The sequence below is a fragment of the Antedon mediterranea genome, chromosome 5 (assembly GCF_964355755.1).
Source record: "Antedon mediterranea chromosome 5, ecAntMedi1.1, whole genome shotgun sequence".
Lineage (NCBI taxonomy): Eukaryota > Metazoa > Echinodermata > Crinoidea > Comatulida > Antedonidae > Antedon > Antedon mediterranea.
In genome coordinates, this window is record NC_092674.1 from 27305087 (window position 1) to 27332194 (window position 27108).

The following is a 27108-nucleotide window of genomic DNA, read 5'->3' on the forward strand; positions in this document are numbered from 1 at the left end:
GCAGTAATAGTAGTGTCATTTTGTTAAGATGCATTTACTAACACATCGTGGCATACTCATTTACTTCATACTACTGATATTTCAGTTCAGATTATTACATCGGGTTTCTCAAGGACTTAGGTTCTGTCTACACTATCAAACTTTTTGTGACAAAAAAATGTGATCACATCACACTTTTTTCTGTCAAACTAGTTTAAGGATTACCACACCCATTTCCAATTACAAATGTATGGAAAGCGAGATAAATACTATTATGGAAATACATACAAAATACTGATTTGGCCTAAAATTATGGGAAACTCCCAAGAAAAACAACCTATGGGCAAATCACCAACCACCACACGACGAAAACTGTATAAACGTCTAATCACAGCGTGGTGGTGCTTTCATGATGCTCAAATCAATTACACAAATGTAAAAGTCTGAAGAAACCTATGACAGGGAAAAATTTCATTTCGAAATTCTGTTCAGCAATATTGCTAATCAAACTGATTTTTGATTCGAGAAACATAGTTTTGTATTGTATTTTTTGCTACACAATTGTACAAATGTGTAGCAATAAGGTTGTTTTGTATAGCTTTTTGCTATGCTACACTGGCAAAATTATTCCCTGTATAAGCAGACACAAAATGACGAAACATGAAAAAACTACTGAATTTTTTTTTATGAAGTTGAGACCTTGCTATAATACCAAGAACAACACAACATAAATGAAATTCCACTGTAATATCAAAGTTTAGAAAATTTACACTTTTCATTAGCTCAAAACTAAAACTGACAATTACGAAGGAGAATTTTTTAACAAAGAAAAATTAAGTGTCAGTAATTATTGAAGATTAAAATCATTAAATACAGCTTTTAAGAGGATAATGATGGAATTAATAAAATTGATCAAATTTATCCCAAATTTCATGAAAAGAAAAAAACTACAGTAGTGTATTACCTTCATTTAAGAACAAAGTAGATAACAAAAAATGTTCACAACTGTTTAACCATGGACCAATTTTATAGGTCCATGGTTTAACAAATATGGTACCTCCCATTATTTATGAACAGGCACAATTTTTTACATCTTTATTCCTTATGTGTTTTTAACACTTCGGAAACAATTGTCATAAACAACTAGACTTAGGATTTTTTGTCATTACTTGATGAACTTTGTCCATTCTGACGTATATCATGTTAATACATTGTGCGCAGCTATGCAGGGGACATTTGGACCGGGTGTCTTAGTCAATTCCTCGGCTTGGTTGTTTCTAGGTCAAGACAACACCACTTTAAGGTCATTGAAAATTGAAAGATTCCTAATGCTCCCACTGCTCATCGGATCAAATTTTTTGCACTTTTTGATATACGATATGATGTAGTCTGTTAAAAATAGCACAACATTCATGATCAATTTTTTTTGGTTAATATTTGGACATTGACTCCAGATTTCTATTTCATATTTCATTTTTTAATTAATACCACTGCTTTCAAATCTGTAAATCTCATGACTTAGGCCTCTTTAACGTCCTCACGCCGCCTTTTGGAACTACGCTCTCTCTCATCATCATGCCTTCGTGAACTAGATAAAAAATAATTATTCAAAATATTAATTTCTAGAAAAAAAAGAGAATCTTGAAAAATTGATTGTGATTTCTGATAGTGTGTTTACCTTCTAGATGAACGATGTCTTTCTTCTCTTTCACGGTCCCGATCCCTATGCCTTCTCTCTCTATCTTTTTCTCTATCATGGCTTCTTTCAGATCGCCGTCGAGATTCTCGATCGCTCCTGGAATTCAACAGAATGATCAGTAATATTGTGTGTTGTATTGTTAATAACTTGCAATTAGATATTAGTATATATAAGTATAGCTTTCGGTAGTGCAAAATAAGTGCCCTTGAAGCTGCCATTATATTTCAGTGAAAGTATGGCACAAATGGCACCCCATACTTTGGTTTACCTTTCTCGATCTCTATCACCACGTTCAGATCTATCACGATCTCTTACTCTTTCTCTGTCATGCTCTCTATCTCTGGATCTTTCTCCTTCTCTAGGTTTCCTGTTGCTTCCCTCTTCCAAGTCACTGCCACTGTTTAGTTAAAAAGAAAAAAAAAGTTAATAAATTTTGTGATTGCGTGTTTAGTTCAAATCTAATTACTGAACATTTTAGCTACAAATATGATCAAACATAATTTCGTCGTCAAACGTCTATTTTACATACATTGTTGTAAGTAAAATAGAGGTAAAACTGGTTTACCCTTACCTGCTAATATCACTTTCCTCTGAATACCTATGACCAGAAGGTGGCGGTTTGGAGTAGGGAGGATAGGTACCATGAGGTGGTGGTGGACCAGGACCTGGATGTGTTGGTGGTGGTCCACTGTGTACAATTGGAGGTGGTGGCCCACCGGGAGGTGGTGGTCCATTCCATCCATTTGGGGGTGGGCCTGGATGCGGTGGTGGAGGTCCACTAAACCTAGGCGGTGGAGCGTAACCTGGATCTACACAAACATTAAAAAGATAACCGTTTTATTTATATTTTTTAACACAAAATCTATACATACATATATGTACATTTATTTTTATATTAGTGTGCTTACTTCTTGGTATCACTGACAATTTGACAACAAATATATAACTACTTACCTCTGAAATAAGGGTCCTGATATCTTGGTGGTGGTCCACCCATGGGTCGTGGAGGTGGCGGTCCCATACCCATTGGTGGTGGTCCAGAAATGGGTGGTGGCACTGTGTAAAGAAACAGAAATATGATTTATTATACCTGAAGAAATGTTCAATAAATTATTAACAATAAAAGAACTGAGTTTGTAAATAATTAGCTTGTCTATTTTTTGGTCTTCCCCTCATCATTAGTTTACTATTAAACTTACTTAAATTTGTTATTTTGAAAACCAATTTTTAAAAATTATTATTTTTAAAGTAATCTGGGGTCTCAATAATACAAACTTTCTAGTTTCCTGAGACCTCATTTCATCATTTTCTTGAAACACAGTAAATATAATTATTGTATTTGTATTGTATTAGTAGAATAGAATAGATGGAACATACTTCCATGGGGAGGCCTGTTATCTGGTGGTGGATATGCCATTGGAGGTGGTCCAGACATGCCTGGTGGAGGCCCATGCATCATTGGAGGCGGCGGACCTAAAACAGGAAAAAACCATTAAATAAATAAAGAACATTTATAAAACCATCACTGACAGTTTCTCTGCTTATAATTAAAATGAAAAATATATTTAGACAATCATTAACTGAAAACACTTTTTACAAATCATTAAATGAAAACAATTTATACACGAGTACATACCTGGCCTTGGGGGTCCAGGCATTGGCGGAGGTCCAGGTCTCATTATAGGCGGTCCTGAGGTTGGTGGCATAGAGTGTGGAGGAGGTGGTCCACCATATCCAGGGGGAGGCATTTGCATTGGTGGAGGGTGATCTTCTTGCGGAGAATAATTTTCTTCAGTACTGAAAGAGGCAATAATTTCAAGGACAATTAAAGAGTAAGCCTACAGCAAGTAATCCGACCAATCACGACACGATGGATCATCAGAATCGTTGCTTGTGATTGGTCAACTCACTTGCTTTGCGTCAAAATGAGAACCAAGCTTAAAGTTATATCTACACTATCAAACTTTATGTGACAAACAAATTTGATGTGCCCATATATGGACATGATGTCATATCACTACTATATTTGGGCATTAACCATATTTGGGCACATCACACTTTTTTGTCAAACTAGTTTGATAGTGTAGACAGAGCTTAACTAACAATAAATCATAAATACAATATTAATATATGTACTGAACATTTTAAATTGTAACTTACAAGTCTGAACTGTCCTTATGACGACGACGGCTGGACACTGTCGTGATTGTCCCTACTGTCTGTATCGATGAAGGCTCTTTATCATACGGTTTATTTAAAGATGAATGTGATTTTATTGCTAAATAGTTAAAAAATACAAATCAAAACAGTTTTAAATATTTGATGATGTGTACAGTTATTAATTAAATATTATATCATATTTTTTGAAGCACATTAAACACTAAAGTACACAACAAGAAATCTACAAGTATTTAACTATTGGGAGTAGCTTTTGTTTCATTTATTTAAATTTACTAATAACTTAAATAAAGAGGAAGAGCCTAAATGAAAACATAGCTTGTAGTGAATAGGTTTTGTGTCAGGGAGCTAAGTAATTTATTGGTCAGATGTTTGCCCTACTCTGACATAATTTGTACTTGGTACTAAGTACAAATTGGTAGCTTGGTGGTATAGCGGTATAAACACCTAGTGGTGGTTGTGGGTTCGAGAAGAATTACTTGCAAACTTTTTCACAATCGGTCTAGTATCATCAAGTACAAATTACGTCAAAATATCTGACAAATTAAGAAATCTACACCTATAAATTGTTGACAGCCAATCGCTAAACTTACATGATATATTATGAATTTCCTTAGACCTCTGTTGTGTTGATACCTTTAAAATAAATAAAATAACATTTAATATCATTGTACACATTTTTGCGATTTAATACTTACAGTACATATTGTATTGAGTTATTATATTTTTTACCCCTGACCTATGTATTACTTAAATAGTTATGCGAGTTATCTAATTTAACAATATTTGACCCCTGACCTATGTATTACTTACATAATTATGAGTGTTATCTATTTTTGATGCGTAAGCTGGATCTGCACGTATTCTTTTTTGTTTTTCTCGATATATATTCCAAGTGTCTTCATTAAAACCATAGTTAAAATAATCAGTGATATCCGCACCTGGCAGGCAAATAATAAAACAGTACCAACTTAGGAGAATGCTCAATTTTTTGAATATTCTCGATATGGTATACAATGTGAACAAAATAAATGTTTTATTACCTCATCTAAAGTCTTGTTAAAATGAATACACCAAGTCGATCCCCATCCCTTACCAACCTTATTTTAAAGTCCCCATCCCTTGTCAACCTTTAACATTACCTCAAAGTCCCCATCCCTTGTCAACCTTTGACCTTACCTGGTTTTCTCCAAGGCTTTTCTTCTAATGAATCAATATCAAATGAATATACTGCAGTGTCATTAATAGTTCCTTCAGCTTCTAAGTCAACACCTTTCACTTGTTTAACTACAATTACAATTATGCGAGAAAACATTAAAATAATTCATATATTTTGCATATTTTTTATGCATGATTTTCAATGTTTAACTTAGTTTTTAATTTTGTATGAAAAGTGCAAAATTCAAAGACACATCATTCTCATAAATAGTCGCTCAACAACGTTCAGTGCCCTGAATAGAAGTCTGCTGTAGTTTATAGTAATGCTAAAACATTGTACATTTTCGAAAACCTTGTATTTTCACATACCTGTAGCTGCACCCTTGTAAGAGTTTCGTATATTTACACCTTGGCCATACCTGGGTTTAAAAATAAATTCAAAGACAATTCAGGATTTTACTTGTTTAATTAAAATTATTGTTATTGAACATTATTATATCAAGAGGCTCTCACTTCTGTTTTGGGCCATTGGCCTATGGTGCCATTTGCCAATGGTTAATAAATAAATATCTTTCTTGTACACAATTGTCACTTTCCACACTCTACTCATTATTAATTTATTATTTAACAATTATAGAATGGAAGCTTAATCAGCAATCAAGTCCTACACAGAAAAATTGGAAACTTACTGATATGAAGCAGGTACTCCTGATTTGATATCTCCTATGGTAACCTGTACGTCATCGTCATCACTATCATCATCACTATCCTCGTAGGCTCCATCATCTTCCTCACCAGGTACAGCAGGCTCAACAGGTTCCTACAAGAAGAAAAAGCATAGTGAGATGTGTGCTAGCTGAGTTTAGATACTTTAAACTCCACTATTATAATCTACTACATATTTAGAGACACCTCTGTAACTAGACACCTCTATTAAGAAGACAACCATATTAAGGAGACACCCCTATTAAAAGGACACACCTATAAGGAGACAATCCTAGCGGTCACTCCTATTACGGAAATACCCCTAATAGAGGAACTAGAAATAAATTTCCCTCCACTATAATCTAAACACATATTTAGGGATACCTCAATTAAGGAAACACCTCTATTAAGAAGACACCTCTATTAAGAAGACACGCCTATTCAGAAGACACGCCTATTAAGGAGACACACCTATTAAGAGTACACATTGGTGTTTTAAACGTTAATTGTGATAAAGGTGCACAAGTTTAAGTACTTACTGCTGATAAACTAGGTTTTCTTTCAGGCTCTGCCGTTGTAACTTCAGGTATTGATGTCCTTGATATTTGACTCACAAATGCTTTAGCATTTGCTGACAGACTACTGTAAAGAAAAAAAAGAAAGAAAGAGTTTGTTAGAGACTTCATGTTACATGAATGATTGTTTTTAATGCGTTTTTCATAAAATAATATTACATTGTGCAACACAACAATAAAGTACATTTACAGGAGACATAGAATTTGACAAAGTTATTTTAACATTTTCTTTACAATATATCATGTTTTTTTTATGAAACAGAACATTTTAAAAAGAAAAAATTGAGATTGCAATGTTGCTTGGAGGGAAAAGTAGGTCGGTTCACATGATCACACATTTACCAGGGTTGTTAGTTATAAAATTAGTACTGTATTACGTAAAGGAATGGCAAATGTGTAGTTTCGGTTAAGCTGGTGAAACATAATAAAATAAGTAGAACACATGATCTAGTCTGGTGTCTGGTGAGTGGCTGAAAATATGACAGTGTGTGTATATTAGTATAACAGTACAGTAATTGCATTTAATATCAGAATTATACAATTTTATTTTATCAAACCTGTTTCCTTGGGTTGTTTCATCATCTCTAAAAAGTGACAAAATTTTAACATAAAAGCACTGTAATGCATGCAATTATATGACGCACTATAAAACCCTTGGGAGAGGTGCATCATTTAAAAATAGTTAATGACATAGAGGTGCATAAAAAAACCTAAATGGTACGTCATCTTAATGAACAATGAACACTTTACCACTGCCCAGGTTAGGGAGCTTTTGATCATTAGCAATTGAGTCGTCTTTTAAGGAGCAGAAAAAAAGGACAGTCATGGGGCGTCATTTTTCTTTAAAACGTCTGTCAGTCATTTTAAAAAGGGTGTGTCAAATCGTAACATTTGGGCATCATACAATTGAAAAAGCATTATTCATATATCTTTTTCAAACAACTAAAAAAACTTGGGGCGCAGGAGGCATTTACATGCATTGATTGCAAATCCAAATAAATTGACAAAGTAATATTTATTAATGTATACTTACTCATCATTAACTTTAACAGCCTCCTCTTCGCTTTTTTCTTCACCATCTACCAAGAAATTGATATTATAATTATTAGTAATTAACTTAAACTAAAATTAATAAACCCAATCTGCAAAATCTTATGCCAACCATGATCAGTGGAAACAAATACTGTTTGGTCCTTGTTGGACGGAGAAGAAGATTTTCAAAATAAATTCACTTAATTTATTTCATTTTTTATTATGTTGCAAAATAATATACATTATGCAAAACATTATCTACTATCTACTTCATTATTCTATTTGAACCCGTATTTTTAAAGATTTGTTTATTTCAAAGTATGTAGGCCTACATGATCACTTCCTATTTCTCTGAAAAAAACGTGACTACAACAGACCGTGCGTGGTTTGCAAAAAGCAACAAACAGACGCAACAAAAAAGATAGGCCTAACAAATTTTGATGATTTTTAAGTTATTACTTCAGAATATTATATTGTAACTTAAACATTAAATATACCCTAAAATGTATTCTTTACGTTGCAAAATAAATTATAACGTATAAATGAATGCTACATCTTTAATAAATGAAATGAATTACCTCCGTATAACCACGAGTCCTCGTCGTCAGCCATATTTGTTTTGTTTGGGGTCAAAGTTGAGGGAGAAAAAAAAGTTGATTTTGCATGTGTTTTGTGTTGATGGTTTTGTAGAAAAAGACAGTGGGCTGAGGTAGGTAGTAATTCGCTCTTACTTCTACCTACACGAGATATTAAACTAGCTGCCGGACATGATAATAATTTTATAGATTAAATGGTGATAAAAACGTAGTTTGTGAGAAAGATGATATGCTGACCTGTGAGCCTGAATTGTTGATGAATGAGTGCAGAACCCCTGCCTGGCTGGTGGTGGTGGTACAATAGTAAATACAGTACCTACCTGCTAGCTAGCTAGGCTCTATAGTACTAGTAGTATAGGACTACTGTAGCTATAAAATTACATGATTGCTGCAAGGTAGTCAAACTGGCCGGAAATATCCTAATAATACTAGATCACATATATATTTTTAATCGCGATTTTTAATATTATGACCTAACCTATCAAAATCATTATTCGCGTTTCTTCGGCAAAAGTTTCTTTTTCTACATATAACTTTTAAAATTTATAGTTAAAATTTTTTTCTGCAAAAGTTTCTTTTTCTACATATAATTTTTAAAATGTATCTTTAACATTTTTTCTCTGGATTTCAAACTGAAAATATATTCTTCATTCTTCTTCCACAGGCAGGTCATTCAAAGAGAGGAGTTAGGATGGCCGCTGTGACATGCACGATTCGAATGTTCTGTTCTAAAAGACTTGGTTTTAGTAAATGTCTGTCAAAATATACAAAACCTTCCTGGCAATATCTTTTATCAAAAGACCCGCACAATAAATATGTAAAAACTACACTCTTCCATTGGTGTCCAACTTACGAACCAAAGAAAAGGTTATTTTGTAGCAAAATACCACTTGATTTGGACAGTGATACCAGTGCCCCCTTGCCAGAGGAGAGAGGCTCTAAAAGGAGGGATAACAAGAATACTGGTGTAAAGGTTTTTGAGAGCGTTGGAAAATTTATTCCGCACGACATCTTAGATTTAATGATTTCCGATGATCAAACACATGTTGGAATTACTCGAAAGGAAGCCATGAAACTTAAAGAACAATCCAACTTAAAACTGGTATTAATTAACAGTAGATCAAAACCAAATCCTTTGTATAAATTGATGTCCGGACGTGAACTCCACCAGGAGAGAATGAAAGCGAAAGAAGTCCAGGAAAAAGAGAAGAAACCAACAGAGACTAAGGAAATGACGATATCGGAGAACATTGGACAACACGACCTGGAGACTAAGAAGAAGCAGATCAAGAATTGGATGGAGAACGCTGAACATCAATATCATGTCCGAGTGACAGTGATGCACAAACGGTCTGCAAAGACACCGACTACAGAAGATGACAAGGTAATTTCAGTTTTACTTGGTTACTCATACCGTTTAACTAGTTAGTCATGCCGTTTACTTGATTAGTCATGTCGTTGACTTGGTTAGTTGTCCCATTTACTTGGTTAGTCACACCGTTTACTAGATTACTTGTGCCATTTAACTGGTTATTCACGCCGTTTACTTGTTTAGTCATCGTTTAATAACATCTCTTTATTTATTTTCAGATGAAAATCATCAATGACATTTTACGTGGATTAAACGAAATTACTATTAACGGACCACCAAAGAAATGTGGACGAAACGGAGACAGCATACGAGTAACGTTGCGACACATGTCTGCTAAAGAAAAGCTTAAGCAAAAGAAGGAAAACGAAACCTAACATGAAATGCAATTTAATTTGTAATAAAATAGTTACTATTCAAGTTTAGTACAGTATCTGTCCGAGGTTTGACAGTGGAAATTGTGGCTAGAGTTTATTTAAAGGTCCAACGTAACCTGGTCAATGCATACAATTGCAAGGACTGGACACACTACAGTAGTTATAATGTGTACACTCTACCGTAGTTATAATGTGTACACTCTACCGTAGTTATAATGTGTACACTCTGTATGTTTTCCTATTCATTATGAGACATAATAATAAATTTAAGTCAAGTACAACATGCATAGATTATTTTTTATTGAACATTCTTGTTTATACAGTAATTATTTCATATTTTATACATTATTCAAATGTTGGATATTTTTAAAATGTATATAACTTAAAATAACATAAATACTATTGGCATTGGATACTTTCCAAAATATGTAATGCTAAGGAACTTTGTACAGGCTCTTCTGTAAAAAAATTGTCATCTGTGGTTACGTTTTCAGTCGTCCGTTCATTTATCTGATTTGATTCATTCCCAGATTTCATCTCGACATTCGTAACAATCTGTTTGGTATCATCAATGTCCATTGCATCAGGAACATCTAAATTAAAATCAATTTAGGTGATCAATATTTAAACATTCAAAATAAACAATTACAGTACTGTGTTCATTTGAGAATTTATTTATGAAAACTAAATAATCAGTTACCTTCTATCTGGCTATTTGTACAGTGACCTTCTTCTACCTGGCTATCTGCACAGTGACCTTCTTCTACCTGGCTATCTGCACAGTGATCATCTTCTACCTGGCTATCTGCACAGTGACCTTCTTCTACCTGGCTATTTGTACAGTGACCTTCTTCTACCTGGCTATTTGTACAGTGACCTTCTTCTACCTGGCTATTTGTACAGTGACCTTCTTCTACCTGGCTATTTGTACAGTGACCTTCTTCTACCTGGCTATTTGTACCGTGACCTTCTTCCTGGCCATTTGTACAGTGACCTTTGACCTGCATTGTATCTTCAGGAGCGACCGATGTAGTACAATTGACGGTTTTATGCTTATGAATATAACTTACGACACCACTTATTTTGGATGCAGTTGATCGTTGTTTCCTCGGCTGAAATTAATGACAACATTATGTTATTACTGAAACTACTTTTCTGTAAAGTGGTCTAAAGCTCTATCTGCACCATCAAACTAGTTTGACAAAACTTGTGTGATGTGCCCAAATATGATATAAATATTATTTGGGCACATCACACAAGTTAGTGATATGACCAAATATGGTAGTGATATGACAATCATATCCATATATGGCCACATCACATTTTTGTTGTCACAAAGTTTGATAGTGTAGATAGAGCTTTATACAAATAGTTATATTACAGTACTATGATTAAGATTTGAACCTGCTAGTTTTATATACTGACCTTTGGTTGTGGTTTTACATATCCTGGCCTATGTACAATTTGGTGTTTTTCCAATGACACTTTATGGGCAAACGTTTTAGTACAGTTCTCATGACTGCAAGCAAATGGTCTAGCGCCCTCATGGTAGTTATCGATGTGCATTTGTAAATATATCAACTATGGAAACAAAATCAATCCATCAAAAGTTATAAAGGACTGTTCACACTATTGTCGTCGTGTGATGACATAAGATCTGTCTACACTATCAATACACTAAGTTTCATAAAAAAAGTGTGATGTGCCAAAATATGGTAGTGATATGCTCAAATATGGTAGTGATATGACATAATCATGTCCATACTGTATATGGGCACTTCACACATTTTTTGTCACATAAAGTTTGACAGTGTGGACAGAGCTTTAGACTGTGCTACATTATATTCTACTCGTTTCCTAGCATTCTTCAGAAGACATTCTCAATTTCCTTTTGGAAACATGGTGTTTTGCAAACCTGACATTAAAGATATATTGTCCCCCTAACAAAATATTTTTTTTTATTTTTTTGTTGAATATGTTATTTTAATGTCAAATAATAGTTATTCACACTCACAAAAAATTGGGTCTGAAAAAAATTGATTTACCTGAGAAAAATGTAATTTAAAGCAAAAAATGGTCAAATTGTCTGGAAGACAATGAGTTTTTGGGTAATTTAACTGTTTATTTTGTCTTTTTATAGGTGAAATAATTTTTTTCCCCCCTTTTTTTTTCATTAAAACTGCAAAATGGCCTATTCAAAGTCCGATTTTAAAAATCTTTATTTTTCATGATTTTGGGGACAATACATCTTAAAAGTTATCTATATCTTTCTATTTTTGTGTGTGAACAAAGTGTTAATAATACCCTTGTGTACGTTCTACCACAGCCATCTCTTGGACATTGAAACACGTCAACCCTCTCAGTGTGAACACGTTCATGTAAGCGGAGCTATAACAAACAAGGCTATGTTAAAATATGTGTGCTATTATAGAGATATTAATATAGTGATCTCTATGGTGCTATACAGTAGTTTCATATTAAAATGTTTACAAACAAAAATAATAAAAGTAAATTTATCTTACTTTATGCTTTTTCTTAAATGTTTTTTCACACATGCTGCATTTTAATACTGAAAAAAAAAAAAAAATCTTTATTATGCAGGAGCAGCATAGGCATAGATTCACTAGAACTTGGAATTCCATACCCAATGAGATTCGTGATATTTTTGTTAATGGTTCATTTATTAATTTTAAATTATCTCTAAAGCTATATTTTAAATGTCGGAGAGAAACTTTTTAACTTTTTAAATGAAATGATATGTCTACTATATTAGTATATATTCTTGTTATTTGTTATTTATGTGTTGGAGAGACACACCTTACCGGTGACAGCGTTTTGTTTAATGCTTTTGTCTTTCCTCGGCCTCGTGTCTTGTATTTCATATATATATTTCTATGTTTTTTTTGTAATTATTATTTTATGTTTATTGCCGAAATGAATAAAATAAAATAAATAAATAAAATAGGGACAAATAGAAAAACTGCTCTTTACTTTATAATATTTTAGTTTTATTATTATCATATTTTTCCATCATTAACACCACTAATTGTTATTTAAGACAGAGTCGAGACATAAAATATTGTAGGGACAAACTGTGTCAAGTGAAAAGTTATTTATAAATGACTGCTGGGAACGACAGCTTTTGATTTTGACAAGCTCTCACCTTCAACATGGTCTGTGCTCAGATGCTTTCTTAGCAAGGACCAGGATGTGAATATTTCACTACAACCATCTTTAGGACAATTTCGTCCTATAAAAAAAAAACAATACCAATTTGTAATTTTCAATAAATTTAATAAAATAAATATATATTGATAAATAAATATAAATATATACTGTACATACATTAACAAAATATTAGTATTAAAATAATTACTATAAAAAAGCATTAAAACTATATTAAAATGTATAATGATTTAATAACATTTTCTTTAAAACGTACCATCATGTTTCTTCATGTGCCTCTTCAATCGGCTTGGTAGAGCAAAACGCACCTCACAGCCCTCAACAGTGCATCTATAATACAAAACAAAAGGTTAGATATAAAAAAAATGCGCTAGAAATCAACTGGACAATGTGTAATGCTCTGTCTACACTATCAAACTAGTTTAACAAATAACAAGTCTAATGTGCCCAAATATGGTAGTGATATATCCAAATATGGTAGTGATATGACATCATCATGTCCGTATATATATGGGGACATCACATTGTCACATAAAGTTTGATAGTGTAGATAGAGCTTTAGGACGGTGGTATGCTACTTTACCGATATGGATTGATCCCTGTATGAGTGACTTGATGCACTTTTAGTTGTTGCCGTTTCCTAAATGTCTTATTACAGCCTTCAAAATCACACTGGAACGATAAGAATTGTAATTATTAATATAATATTTTATTTGAACCCTTTCTACGTAATTATAATTTTTTCTATTTCAATTCACACTCTACAGCAAGGAGCCTGCCACTTTAAAGAATGTAATACATATAGCAATATGAGACAAGAACATTGACAAAACAAAGCTTAAACCTTATACTAACTATAAAAAGAGTATCAATATAATTATAGATTTACATAATAAATATTAATATATTTGCAATCACATGTACTAATTTACTTAATAACATAAGTAACTTACTTTATAACATAATAAGTACTAAACTAAACTGTAACATATTAAGTAACAAACTTACTTAATAACATATTAACAAACTTACATATTAAATAACAAACTTACTTTATTACATATTAAGTACAAACTTACTTTATTACATATTAAGTAACAAACTTACTTTATTACATATTAAGTCTAAACTTACTTTATTACATATTAAGTACAAACTTACTTTATTACATATTAAAGCCCCATTCCCTACGTTTTTTAGATATAATTTAAGATCACAAACTATATTTAATGTAAAAATAATACTATATGGTCCTATTGCGATAACTTTTTTCGTCTTTAAACAGTTAAAAATGTGAAAAATAAGTCGATTCTAATAATTATAGCGGCCCGCTATAAATCCCAAAATGCATTGCGCGCGGATTGATATTTTTGTTTTTCACCTGTAATTCGCCAACTTTTCGATCGATCGTGAGGCCAAAACAAATGAAAGACTCCTAACTTTTCAGCGAAAATACCGGGTTTTCCCCAATTTGTATCAACGGAGTCTGGCAAAAATAGAAAGACAATTAATGCAGCAACTATACAACGTCAGGCTAGGTATATAGCTCGCGTACGATGTTCGTACGTTACCGATGTTTACCAGCTAGGCCTACAAAACTAAGCCTAGCTAGGCTAGGCCTAAGACCGTCCACGAGAGGTCGATCGCCGCGAGCTACTTAGGTAGTGCATTGTTTCTCACTTTTTATCATAATTTACCATAAAACGTACATTTAAGACAAGAAATGACATGGTTTAATGTTTTTAAAGTGATATATATGTATTATTTTCCAAAAAACGTCCAAAATTGCAGGGAAGGGGTCTTTAAGTACAAATTTACTTTATTACATATTAAGTACAAACTTACTTTATTACATACAGTATTAAGTACAAACTTACTTTCAGAGACTGTTCATGAAACCTTTTCATATGTTTCTTAAGAGTTTCAGCACTCACAAATCGATGATCACATCCTTCTTTTTGACATCTGCCGACAAAACACACATACATGAAAAAGTTAGCCATGAAAAACAATGTCAATGCAATGAGAACATATCGTTAACTAGTATTTTTGTTAAATAAACTTCAGTATTCCCTGCCCCGAGACTCCAAACTTACAAATAATCTTTTGTTCCAGAATGTGATTTTATGTGTCGAGTTAGATGAGCTTTTCTGCAAAATGATTTTTCACATCCGTCGATTGTGCAGACAAATGGTCTCTGTAATTAATATAATATTAAAATACCATATAATATATACAAAAAATGCAAACATGTTTTGGTTTACTTTTTTTATTTATAAATTATAAATAATTGTGTTGGTTGTTATTAATGTTAGTTTCTTTATATTATTTTTTTTAAATTTAAAGTGTAAACTGTTTATTGTTTATTTATGATGTACACGCATCCTGTTTATCTAGAGGTTTAATTTCCCTTGTATTTTGTTAGGACGAACTGACTCAAACTTCGAAGTAACCGACACACTAAGCATTTCCATCGTGTGTCAACTGACAATGGGTGGAGTTTTGAAGGTGAGATGTGGAGCCTAGAATTTAGATAGGATTTTAAGCTTTTATAAATTACATACCTCTCCTGTATGTTTCAATTCATGTTCTTTTAACTTCGATAATTTGTCAAAATTTGCATAACAGTCATCAAAATTACAGAAAGGCATAATTTAACACAATTGTTTAGTATCGATTCTTTGATTTACAACGCCACGTGCGTGTGCGACCAAGCATAACTTGTTTTTACTGAAGAGAGCGCCTCCTAACTCCTACAAACAGAGTACAGACACAACAACACAAGTAGAAAAATATCCACAAAAATGTTCTCAAATAAGCTTATAAATCTATTAAGACAATTTAGTAAGTTTAAAGAACAAATTTACTAGGCCTAGGATAGATTTTTAACTTACTTAGAATAATTAATAATACTCTGGAGGCCTACTGTATCTAAGCATGGTCCATCATAGATGGATGGTGGATGGAAGTATACCCCCTCTCATCTCCATTACTTAGTTACTACTAGTGTACTAGTAGTACTAGGCCTAGCTGGGTAGGGTTATCAGGAAGGTGGAAGGTTAAGCTCCCACCACTCAATGGCATTGCATTGCTGACTGGCTAGCCTAACTCAATTTGTAAGGCCTCTGTTTTATCTGTTCTTTCGGGTGAGAGAAAAACTGGAAAGAAAGTCTAGAAAGATATGTGACTGAATGATATGTGACCCTTTTAAATTTTGATGGAGCTGAACAATATAATATGAGGACATGCCTATCCATTTTTTGTATTTTCAGGTACGTGTAACCGATATTATTGGTCAGCAGCAAGTACACCTAAGATACCTGAAAGAAACTTGGGACAACCAACACCGTTTGGACATTCACACCTGATGTCCATTGATGATGTCACACCGGGAATTACTAGGTCAGAGTTCAAGCACAGACGAGATGCCCTAATGACCTCAATTAGTCGATCGACAAGTGGCGGAGAAAGCAAACATCACATTGTTGTCGTTCTTTCAAGCGATAAAAAATACATGACGGATGAGATACCATACCCATTTCGACAAAACACTAATTTTTTATACTTATCTGGTTTCCAAGAACCGGATAGCGCGCTGGTTCTTGAAAGTATCCCGGGAAAGGTGCATAAATCTGTTTTATTTGTACCAGAACGAGATCCCAATAGAGAGCTGTGGGATGGACCACGGGCAGGAACCGAGGGAGCTAAACAATTTCTCGGCGTAGATGAGACATTCAGTATTGATGACCTTCCAAAAGCGTTAGAAAGGTATAGTCATTTCGAAGATGGCGCTATATGGTATGATGTTTTTAAAAACGCAAATCCAAATCTCCACGAAAAAGTTATCAATACGTTAATTAATCCTAGCAGACGACGAGGAAATACGGTAAACATTTTAGAACATTCGATGCACTCTCTGCGAGTTTTGAAATCGGAGGCTGAAGTCCGGCTAATGAGAGAATCTGCAAGCATTGCTGCTAGGTCATTCGTCAAGGTCATGAGAGCTTCGTATCCTGGAATTCGCGAATCTGAACTTTACGCTAAAATCGACCTGGAATGTCGCCTCGCCGGTGCCGAGTTCCTCGCGTATCCTCCGGTAGTTGCAGGAGGGAATCGTGCGAATACTTTACACTACATCAGTAACAATCAAGTTGTACAGGACAAAGAGTTAGTCCTCATGGATGCAGGCTGTGAGTACCACGGTTATGCTAGTGACATCACAAGAACGTGGCCTGTGAATGGACGATATACAAGCGCACAGGGTGAATTATACGAATTGGTACTTCGCATTCAAAAAGACTGTATAGAATTGTGTCGTGAGGGGTCAACACTCGATCAAGCGTATCATCAAATGTTGACCTGGATTGGTGTAGGACTTCAACGACTGGGAATCATTTCAAATAAATTAAGTGTTCTGGAATTAAATAAGGTGCATTTGATTATTAAAATAAACAGACTAAATCTCTGTCTACACTATCAAACTTTATGTGGGCATATATGGACATGATGATGTCATATCACTACCACATTTGGGCACATAACTAATTTGATGATAGTGCAGACAGAGCTTTAACATAATAAATTTGTGTTATTCTTTCTGCAGGTTGTTATATCTCCCAACACCATAATGCAGCATACATTCAAATCTTGTGGTTTTTTTTAGGTAGCAAAGCTTTACTGTCCTCACCACTTAGGCCATTATTTAGGAATGGATACACATGACACGACAAAGGTTTCAAGAAGTAATCAACTTCAACCAGGAATGGTTGTGACAATAGAGCCAGGTAAGGTGTGTGAGAAGAAAGTTCCCCTTGGAACCTTGCCAATAGAAGGGCACATGTTATTTGAAATTGTAAAAAAAAAAGGTGTTTTAAATCTTCAAAAGCAGCCTAAAGATGTATTGTCCCTTGAAACACAAAAAATAAAAAATATTCTAAATTTAAATTGGCCATATCAAAGTAATATTAAAGTTATTCACTTTAAGTCGAAAATTCAAGCCAAAAATAACAAGTTTACGTAATTAATGGGTAAATTAATTTGATAACATTTTGTCTGGAAAATCATCGCAAGCGAAAGTAAACAAAGCTTTCAAACCACGAGTGTGCATGATGCTAATTAGAATTGTTTACAACTTGTCACGGTTGAGAAGGTGTTTTCACACAGATCGCAAGGAAGTTTTATGATTATGCATACAGAGTAGCCAAACAAGCTCTTTGTTTTTGGACAAAAAAACATCTGTATTTCAGTTAAATTATTTTTTTACTACTAATTTTTGGTAGAAGTTAATAACTATTATGACACTTCAACACTTTCTTCTTTTTCGAAATCTTTAATTTTTTTGGAATTAGTCAAAGGGACAATACATCTTTAACAAATTGGCACAGTAATAAAAGATTTCCTTTCCTAGATATGTCTTTCCAAATGAATGCTCTATTTATGCAACCAATTTTCTTTTCTTTAGGCTTGTATATACCAGCTAGTGACATGTCTGCACCAGAGAAATTTCGAGGAATTGGCATCCGAATCGAAGATGACGTGTTGATAACGGATTCGAAACCAGAGGTTTTATCACACGAGTGTCCAAAAGAAATTGTAGAAATTGAATCTATAATGAATTTAGAGTTAAGACGAGGAAATGGGAGCTGAATAGTTGGTGGCGCTACTATGTTTCTTGACTAGGAGTGCTAAATTGTTTTGTAATGGGAATGCCTAGGCGTAAACTTCCCAAACAGGTTAAAATACTTTTAATTAATATACTTTTTACCCAGTTCATCATTGGAGATGAGTAGGCCCTGGTTCACAAAATAGCCCCTGTATCCAGGTGATTACCACCTATCTAATAGGACAGTGATTAATTTACTATTGTTAATCATTAGCCACATGTGTCTAAAGACATAAAATAAAAACTGAATACCCTATACAGTACAATTGTTATATAATAGACTTTGATGTAAAACATATTGGTTACTTTATTGAATTTTTCTCGTCCAAAATATACAAACATTTTAAATGCATTGTCGGTGGTATTGTTACGGTTCGGTGGATATAGCGTTATGAAATATCCATCATTACCTCTTTATTTTTGTAATATACCCTGCAAATTTAAAAATAGCTTTTATCAAACATAAAATACACCTCACGCCAAAAATTTACTAAATTCAGTACTAAAGCTGGCAGGAATCCTAGGTTTTATACAAAACCATGGCCCGCATGGAATGTGCTTACTTATGTATAGTACCAGATAAATAAAAAAAATATATTTAGCACTTATTGAAACCTGTCATTATTTCAAATGTCCAGTACCAATGACAATTATCGGATTGTTTTAATTACACAGAATTAGTTTAAATATTCATAGCATTTATTAGCATATTAGAAATAACATATTTGAAGACTCTTTACAATTGTGGCAAGATTTTTGTTTGAAGCTTTAAACAACAAAATAAAAATTATTAAAAACACCATACGTACATTCACAAACATTATAAGCACTTTTTAAAATTACGATATTCTGTACACATTGATTTAGAAGATAACTGAAGACACAAGCCTTAATGTGGTGACATAGCGGCAAATAGAATGAAAATATATTGAAATTACCCATAAAACTCTGTCTACACTATCAAACTTTATGTGACAAAATTGTGATATGGACATCGTGAGGTCATACCACCACCATATTTGGGCACATCAAACTAGTTTGATAGTGTAGAAAGAGGTTTAGGAAAGCCATATGTTATCCAGTGATTCTACCAGTCTAGGCTCACAGCCATTAGGCAAGCCTTTTGCTATCCAAAGTTTCTACCAGATTTTACCAGTCTAGGCTAACAGGATAATCACCCGTGAGGCAAGCAGTGCAATGTCTAGACTTTGAATTTGTCTTCTTAAATTCTTTCTCATTTTTTGAAATTCCTTCCATGACTGCTGACAACAGGCCTTTCACGGACAAGTACTTGATGCTGTCAGCTCCGAAGTGTTTCGCAAGATGTTCCAAGTCCATTTTATTAGCAATTAGTTCTTCTCTTGTAGGGATGTTGATGCCCATATAGCAGGGGTGCTTCACAGGTGGTGAAGCAACACGTATATGAACCTGTAAATTTATGCAAATTTCATTATTATTAAATGCACATGGCCTATAATAATTATATGGAAGTGTTCAGAAAAAAAGTGTATGTAACAATGATTTACAGTTGATGGAATTGAGAAGAAAAAATTGTATTCAATTTCAATTTATAAATGTTATATCTTACCTCTTTGGCACCGGCTGCCTTTAGCATTTTTATAATTGGTCCAATTGTGTTTCCCCTAACAACCGAGTCATCTATTATAATGATTCTCTTGTCTTTAAAGTTGTCGACGAGCGGGCCAAACTTCTTGGCAACGCCCAACTGACGTAACCGGTTGCTGGGCTGAATAAATGTTCGTCCAACATAGCGGTTCTTGCACAATACTTCTGTGTATGGAATTCCGATCTTAATAATATAAAGTACCAAAGTAAAGTATAAGAACATTTTAATTTTAAACTTCTGGACATAGTTTTACATTTACAAGTACAGTAAATTCAATCTGTGGTAAGGGAACAAAAGAACAGCCAAACCTTGGTACTGTATCTAAAGTGTTCAGGGCCTGTATTATATAACTTAACCCTCCCTTTCCATGATACAGGTACCACATGTGATACAAATTATGGAGTTTGTCTATGATACTCCATATGACAAGATACACAGCACTGTCCTATGCCACAGGTGGTTGACTGAGGAGCTGTACACCCACCTCTTGAGCATAGCCAATGGCAGCAGGAGTAGCAGACTCTGGAACGGTGCTGACAATATCTCCTTCTATTGGTGCCTCAATCGCCAACTGTTTGCCACAGCGTCTCCTTACAGAATATACCATTTGACCTGCAAAAAGAGTTCACGATAATGGTATAACAATGGTTACAAAAACAAACAATAGGCAAACACAATCTTAATCTACACTATCAAACTAGTTTGACAAAAAAAATGTGATGTGTCCAAATATGGTAGTGATATGACATCATCATGTCCTTATATGGGCACATCATATTTTTTTGTCACATAAAGTTTGATAGTGTAGACGGAGCTTAAGAGGTGGGGTACTGTAGAAAAAGTTTTCCATTGTGTTTGATAGTGTAGACAGAGCTTTAGTATTATTTATTTAAATAACGAAGGCAATTTATACGAGTACTGTACATACTATTTGATTGTTAGTTTTTATTCTAGTTTCCTGTAAAAGTAGAACACCTATTAAGGGGACACCTTTGGGACCCATCAGGGTTGGCAGTAGTGTTAAAACACTCACCCCTCGATTCGTGGGAAGTTCCTTACAGGTGTGCTCCAAATCACATGTTCTATTGTCTTTTCCTTTTATGATATATTTGTATGTGTATTAAATACAATAAGTCAGTTGTGCTTAGTTTTTAACTATAAATAACAATAAAAATAAACACAAACTACAATGATCAAAAAACGAATCTAAACTTACCTTCATGAATCGTGTCGGAGCGTGAAAAATAAACATATTCAAATATACAAAACGCTGGAGGAGCTTCATCGAGTCTCGGAACAATTGACATCGATTCAACGCCATTCTTTGAGAGCTGGACGATCTCTCCTGCAGCAACTTCACGGTAGTACCTGGCACCCACGGATTGGAAACAACAAGATTCTGAAGACACAACCCAACCTTCTACTTCTGGATCTTTAGCTGGAAAAATTAAACTCTATGTTAATTTCATCTTTTTTAATTGTTAGACTACCATCATGTGACAACTACTGTCACAATTCCATATTTTTTAACAATATTTTCGAACAATTTTTATTGTTCTGCTTTCTGATAAACTGATGATCTTTATGAATTTTTTTGTTTGGAACTACTCATATACTGAAGTAATAAATAGAAAGACAAGCTCTGAGGGCACCTACACTTTAAGTTGTCAATATTATTATCCTCTATTTTAATAATTTATTTAGACAACCTCATACAGTACAAAGTTATTATTTTTTTGTAGATGGCTCTATTCATCTATGATATTGGATTGGAGGAAAATTTAATATTTCTGTTAAACTATCTTACTTCATATAGTGTTTCTATTAGACAAATATGAAGGCCAGTTTTTACTAAAAAGTACAAGATAGCATTTCAGACAAAGGGTTTACTTCTAGTTCAGCACTTTAAAGATTTATTACATAAAACTTTAATTTATAACCTCATGTGAATACTGAAAAGTCCATATGTACATAGCAGACGTAAACATAAGTAGCATTTCATATAGAATCTCACCAACAAATTGTATGTGCTACATACAATTTGACTACCTACAATAAGTAAAGACAGTAAAACCACCTATAAATTTGTTCGATAAAATCATGTCTTTAATAAATCAATCAACCAACAATCAGAATACAAGTATTCCATCGTGAGGATGATAAACTTTTACTGATCTTAATTCCATATGGTTTTTATTTGTATAATAAATACTTACCACCGGCGCTTGCAGCATTTATCAGCTGGCCGATGCAAAGCGGTCTGTTACCGTATGGATCTCGCACGGCATACATTGAACTACCGTGCATGATGAGCAGGGAATAGGCTGTTGGGGTTTGTTTCATCACTTGACGTATTCTGGCCGGCCAGTTCGGTCCGTTTGGTTCACCTTCTGGCGGTGATGACGTTAATAATTGCGTAATAACTTCAGAATCGGATCCAGTAGACAGGCCTACACCGTGTTCCAAAACCTGTTAAAAAATATATACATTTAAAAAAAATATTTGATAAATCTTAAAGAATTAAAATTTATTACTACAACTTTTACCATTGTCTTCTTTACATCCAGAAAAAGTTTAATACACAATTGTTCTGTTATGCTTCTCTTTTGTATTTATATTTTTGCACATTTCGTTATGAGCTGCTAAGGGATCCATTCAAGCATACAAGGAAAAACATATTTTCAGAAATTGTTTTGAAAGGAGTGCTTTAAGGGAAAACATGAAAAATGAATGCATCTCTTTGAAGGAAAAAACAAACAAAAAATACTGACCTTTAACCTCAGTGAATTCTTATTGACTAATTCACCATTGTGCGCCACAGCAATCCTTCCATGTATGGTATCAACGTCAAAAGGCTGGCAGTTTATCAGCGATGATGAACCTGCCGTCGAGTACCGCGTGTGCCCGATTCCAGCCTCTCCCTTGATTCGATGCAATGTATCAAATTTAAAAATGGAATTTACCATCCCCATTCCTTTGTGTTTACGAAATTCCTTATTCTCAGAGTTATACGTAATTATACCAGCACTTTCTTGTCCCCTACAGAAAAAAATTATCAAATTTTATTTTATAATTTATAAGAAAATAGCAGATATACTGTGTATAATATAAATAATGTAATCCTATAACTGTTTGTATGCTAACAACTATTTACATAGCAGCATTCTATCTATAGGAAACTACAGTATCATTGTCTGTAAATATGGTAAACTTTTTCAATTCAAAATAACATTTCAATTTAAATATTTGTTTTCAAATGTACAAAGTTCTCAGTATCAATATACAAGCTACAATATACAGGACTCAAAATTAATTTGGTAGTTTTCAAATCTTACTTGTGTTGTAAGACCCAATTAATAAATTTGCAATCTAATCAATTATGTAGTTACCATTATCAAATTGAAACAAAGGGGTGGCTGACTGGCCTGTGACAATATTGTACACTCGCAGGCTTTACAGTATACAAGCAACAACATGTAACATACTAACCTATGTTGTAGACCAATCAATCCGAGGTGAATTATATGCGCAACGTCCAGTTGTGTCGGCCAATCACCAGCCGCTACACAGCCAAACACACCACATGCTTCTTCCAACCTGAAATCATCCTCATACGGTTCTAATGATGAACTCGCCATTGTGAGATATTTCTTCCAAATGGGTGGTGTTTGTCAAGAAATTGATTTGGCTGAAGATAAAGAAAGTTACACTAATTAGTATTACAATATTTTTATAATTTAAGTGACTTTAATTATGACTACAAAATGGCCTATTGTTTTTTAAGTCCCTAAATTACTGTACACTAAAAATATACCTAATACCTAATACAGTAATGTTTATCTTTGGCTTTCACTAAACAAGAATTAAAAAAAATAGTGATAGTAATTCTATACTAACCAAGAAATACTGGTTGAAATAAATAACAGGTACACAAAATATAGTTATTTTGATATAAATGAACTTTATCATTTATACACATTTGAAAAATTAGAAAGTACGAAAAAACATAAGGCGACATTTATTTGCATTTGAATTTAAATCTTTAATTTCAAACGAATATGGATGCAACTTTATGACTTGATTTTATTTCATAAAACTGTTTTAATTTTTGCAATATTTTCAATTACAGAGTTTCTTTTATCATTTTAAGAATGGCATTATGAACATTATAGTGTACATCGGTTTAAATTTATAGTAATTGAAAAATACCTAGTTATGTCATGTTAATTATAATGAGACAGATACAGTTACAGGTACTGTAGATTAATTAAACTAAAATAAATATAGAATTCTCTAAAAATACAAACATATGATTTACTGATAAGATAAAAATATATTGTACTGGGTTGCTATCGAGTGTTATATAACACCTATATAAATTCCTGTCATTTGATTGGACGAATGTGGGTCACATGGCGTGCAATAGTACGCACTATTCAACGATCGTTAAATAGTACTTTTTGAAACATTTTTGTGTACGAAAAAAAAAACGTCTAGATGTTATATAAAACAAATAATGAATGTTTTGTATTCGTGTAATGGTACAAATAATGGCACTTGGTGAATGATGAAAGGTTATATCAACTCGGCTTTGCCTCGTTGATATAACCTTTCATCATTCACCTCGTGCCATTATTTGTACCATTGCACTCATAAACATTCATTATTTGTATATTATGCCATTATCAGAAATCCTTTCTTCTATTTTCATGCTGTAAGTCATCCAATTGCCATTGTCTCATATTTTTAAATTGCATGTTCTGCCATTGTTGTTATGCGTGTTTGTTTGTCTATGCTTTTTTTAAAAGACCCTATTGTATTGGAATTAAGTTGATTTTTCTTTCGACTTTAGGGACTGGTTTCTTATTTAAATGTATTTGCTTGTAAATTGTTTGTATTCATATTGTCTTGTAATCTTATGTTGAAACCGAATAAAACCAAATCACATAGTCCAGCTGACAATGGTTTCTATTGTTATGAATTAAAGATACAGGTACTATGAATTAAAGATACAGGTACTTTGGAAGGACCTGTGTATTCAAAGGGTGGATTACACTTTAAAGCTGAAACCATAGAGCTATAAATAATAAATAGGCTGATGCTGAAATCTATTGTTATGTTTCTTTCACACCACCTTATTTGAATATGTGTAGCACATAATGCAAGATAACAATAAAAGTTAGTTTCAAAGAGAACAAGTCTGGCTGTTAAATTAATCTTTTCTTTTATTTTGGCTAAGGTACTTAGGATTAGGCCAACTTCGGCCACAGACAATTTCGGCCACAGACAATAATATTACTACTATATCTATGGAACGCCCATAGTGCCATTGATAGGGGAACAATGAGACACGACAATATAATACAGGATTATCGATTTCATTGCGTTTTACTTTTGTTTTTTTGTTTTTACACAGGAAAACACGGACACAGACAAACTTGGCAATTAATTAATTAATTAATAATGAAAATATGCGTTAATGGCGCGCCATAGAAATCTGTTGTGGCCGAAACTGTCTGTGGCCGAAACGGTCATATGCCGGTACTTAATACGTATAATTAACATACTAATTAAAGTACACAAAATGGTAAGTTGAATTAATGTATACATTTTTCAGCATTTTTAATTCAAGCAAACATCATGAACACCACAAATAATTAATGTAATAACTTCATGCATCATCATGACCCTAATAATGCCAATCTTTGCTTTACCAAAAAATATGGGGAAAAAAGAGAAAAACATTTCACTAAAAATAACTATTTAGTATCATGCCCTATCATCGTGGTGGTCATGAATGAAGGAAAGGGTAAATTTAACACTTAATAATAACAGCTCTGCGAATATATAAAAAATATAGCCTATTTTGTGTAAGTTGTGTTTGTTTATCAATTTTAGAAAATAATAAGTAAGCATCGACCAACAATACACCGGTCAACAATATGTGTTAGTTAGTTACTAAATCAGTAATTCTCTGCTGCTGACCGAGTGAAATAATCTGTCTGTCCCAACTAAAAATAAAAATGAATTCCGTCTAGCCTAGACAGCCTGGCTTGTATTGAACTTTATTTCATATATGGCATAAAATAATAACTTCTACATTAGCACGCAGATAACTATACTTACATCAACAATTGAAACCACTTCTCAGGCCTAAATTCTTCCTATCTCTGGTATTTTTCTTTTGAATGACTCCAAACACATAAAATCGTGTGTCTTCAGTCAGCGCTTAGCTTTTGTTGTTTTCAGAGTTGCAACAGCGCCCTCTAAATCGTCACACGAATAATGTTGCAATTTAACCAATCAAAGATGTCAAATCAGGGAGGTGTTTTTAAATTAGGTCTACATTAAAACTTTATACTAAAGCATTGGCTAATTATCTGTAGTACATCGGCCGTTGATCCTTTTTTACAAAGATTGTCTTTAAATTGTTAAAAATTATTTGTGGATCAGGTGCCGTTTTCGGCCACCTCGACTTATATGGACTATATTATGTTAGGGGTGTGTTTTATGTAGAGAAGGGTGTCTATTAATGGGAAGACAATACAATTGTTCTGTTATGTAACCTACAGTACAAACTACAAGGAACAATACAGAACATCAAAAACTAGCATGTTAAAAAGGCATGTTATTATTAGGTAGGCCTACTGTGTTAGGGAATGCCAAGATTTGGTAACAATATTACTATATTAACTAAAGATATTTTATATAAAACAAATTTTATTGACAAATTTAATGAAGAACCATCTACTAACTGGATAAAGCCATTTAGGAAAAATAATAAACAAGTTGATCATAACGACTGGTTTTCAAAGGCCCAAAGCAAAACAAAATTCCATGCAAAACAACGTTAACGGAAAATACTATGTATAAAGGAACCAAACCTTGAACAATATTTGTTAGATAAAACTAATTTTAAGGCCGACAAGTTGAGCCGCCGCCAGAAAAACGTTATTTTCTATGAA

General features: G+C 33.4%; 5 protein-coding genes across 6 annotated transcripts; 2 read left to right on the forward strand and 3 right to left on the reverse strand.

The window, feature by feature from the left end:
- Positions 1 to 26: 26 nt before the first annotated feature.
- Positions 27 to 7961, reverse strand: LOC140050172 (uncharacterized). Of its 2 annotated transcripts, none has more exons than XM_072095242.1 (16): positions 7905 to 7961; positions 7328 to 7373; positions 6259 to 6361; positions 5704 to 5834; positions 5384 to 5433; positions 5036 to 5143; positions 4670 to 4797; positions 4450 to 4492; positions 3839 to 3956; positions 3315 to 3475; positions 3056 to 3151; positions 2633 to 2734; positions 2250 to 2487; positions 1947 to 2075; positions 1658 to 1774; positions 27 to 1567 (listed from the first exon to the last, which is right to left on the reverse strand). In XM_072095242.1, the coding sequence occupies exons 1-16, from the start codon at positions 7936 to 7938 to the stop codon at positions 1498 to 1500; spliced, it is 1674 nt and encodes a 557-aa protein (XP_071951343.1). In that variant the 5' UTR covers positions 7939 to 7961; the 3' UTR covers positions 27 to 1497. The 2 variants fall into 2 exon arrangements, with proteins under 2 accessions (XP_071951343.1, XP_071951344.1); XM_072095243.1 differs by having other exon boundaries at positions 6259 to 6358; positions 7905 to 7954.
- Positions 7962 to 7965: 4 nt separating this feature from the next.
- LOC140050176 (translation initiation factor IF-3, mitochondrial-like) lies at positions 7966 to 9960 on the forward strand. Its single transcript, XM_072095250.1, has 3 exons — positions 7966 to 8035; positions 8587 to 9306; positions 9513 to 9960. The coding sequence occupies exons 2-3, from the start codon at positions 8614 to 8616 to the stop codon at positions 9666 to 9668; spliced, it is 849 nt and encodes a 282-aa protein (XP_071951351.1). The 5' UTR covers positions 7966 to 8035; positions 8587 to 8613; the 3' UTR covers positions 9669 to 9960.
- Positions 9960 to 15567, reverse strand: LOC140050174 (transcription factor IIIA-like). Its single transcript, XM_072095244.1, has 11 exons — positions 15419 to 15567; positions 14951 to 15051; positions 14732 to 14819; positions 13438 to 13526; positions 13111 to 13184; positions 12832 to 12918; positions 12191 to 12237; positions 11973 to 12056; positions 11094 to 11249; positions 10369 to 10780; positions 9960 to 10261 (listed from the first exon to the last, which is right to left on the reverse strand). The coding sequence occupies exons 1-11, from the start codon at positions 15503 to 15505 to the stop codon at positions 10068 to 10070; spliced, it is 1419 nt and encodes a 472-aa protein (XP_071951345.1). The 5' UTR covers positions 15506 to 15567; the 3' UTR covers positions 9960 to 10067.
- Positions 15568 to 15594: 27 nt separating this feature from the next.
- On the forward strand, positions 15595 to 18810 carry LOC140050178 (xaa-Pro aminopeptidase 3-like). Its single transcript, XM_072095252.1, has 4 exons — positions 15595 to 15698; positions 16127 to 17283; positions 17518 to 17638; positions 18316 to 18810. The coding sequence occupies exons 1-4, from the start codon at positions 15659 to 15661 to the stop codon at positions 18498 to 18500; spliced, it is 1503 nt and encodes a 500-aa protein (XP_071951353.1). The 5' UTR covers positions 15595 to 15658; the 3' UTR covers positions 18501 to 18810.
- LOC140050177 (amidophosphoribosyltransferase-like) lies at positions 18806 to 26381 on the reverse strand. The gene is made up of 8 exons (XM_072095251.1): positions 26270 to 26381; positions 23633 to 23831; positions 22915 to 23182; positions 22360 to 22612; positions 21360 to 21581; positions 20628 to 20755; positions 20105 to 20326; positions 18806 to 19944 (listed from the first exon to the last, which is right to left on the reverse strand). The coding sequence occupies exons 2-8, from the start codon at positions 23779 to 23781 to the stop codon at positions 19666 to 19668; spliced, it is 1521 nt and encodes a 506-aa protein (XP_071951352.1). The 5' UTR covers positions 23782 to 23831; positions 26270 to 26381; the 3' UTR covers positions 18806 to 19665.
- Positions 26382 to 27108: the final 727 nt, after the last annotated feature.

Coding starts and splice junctions, on each gene's coding strand:
- LOC140050172 (XM_072095242.1), bottom strand. CDS start 7,938: ATGGCTGACGACGAGGACTCGTGGTTATACGGAG. Junction 4,798..5,035: donor AAAGCCTTGGAGAAAACCAG/GTAAGGTCAAAG, acceptor TTTGCCTGCCAG/GTGCGGATATCACTGATTAT. Junction 3,957..4,449: donor GGAAATTCATAATATATCAT/GTAAGTTTAGCG, acceptor TTAACTATTTAG/CAATAAAATCACATTCATCT.
- LOC140050176 (XM_072095250.1), top strand. CDS start 8,614: ATGGCCGCTGTGACATGCACGATTCGAATGTTCTGTTCTAAAAGACTT. Junction 9,307..9,512: donor CGACTACAGAAGATGACAAG/GTAATTTCAGTT, acceptor ATTTATTTTCAG/ATGAAAATCATCAATGACAT.
- LOC140050174 (XM_072095244.1), bottom strand. CDS start 15,505: ATGCCTTTCTGTAATTTTGATGACTGTTATGCAAATTTTGACAAATTA. Junction 12,057..12,190: donor CATTTAAGAAAAAGCATAAA/GTAAGATAAATT, acceptor TGTTTGTTATAG/CTCCGCTTACATGAACGTGT. Junction 10,262..10,368: donor TACAAATAGCCAGATAGAAG/GTAACTGATTAT, acceptor ATTTTAATTTAG/ATGTTCCTGATGCAATGGAC.
- LOC140050178 (XM_072095252.1), top strand. CDS start 15,659: ATGTTCTCAAATAAGCTTATAAATCTATTAAGACAATTTA. Junction 15,699..16,126: donor AAATCTATTAAGACAATTTA/GTAAGTTTAAAG, acceptor TTGTATTTTCAG/GTACGTGTAACCGATATTAT. Junction 17,284..17,517: donor GTGTTCTGGAATTAAATAAG/GTGCATTTGATT, acceptor GGTTTTTTTTAG/GTAGCAAAGCTTTACTGTCC.
- LOC140050177 (XM_072095251.1), bottom strand. CDS start 23,781: ATGGCGAGTTCATCATTAGAACCGTATGAGGATGATTTCAGGTTGGAA. Junction 23,183..23,632: donor TTGATTGGTCTACAACATAG/GTTAGTATGTTA, acceptor TTTTTTCTGTAG/GGGACAAGAAAGTGCTGGTA. Junction 22,613..22,914: donor AGAATTCACTGAGGTTAAAG/GTCAGTATTTTT, acceptor ATTTTTTAACAG/GTTTTGGAACACGGTGTAGG.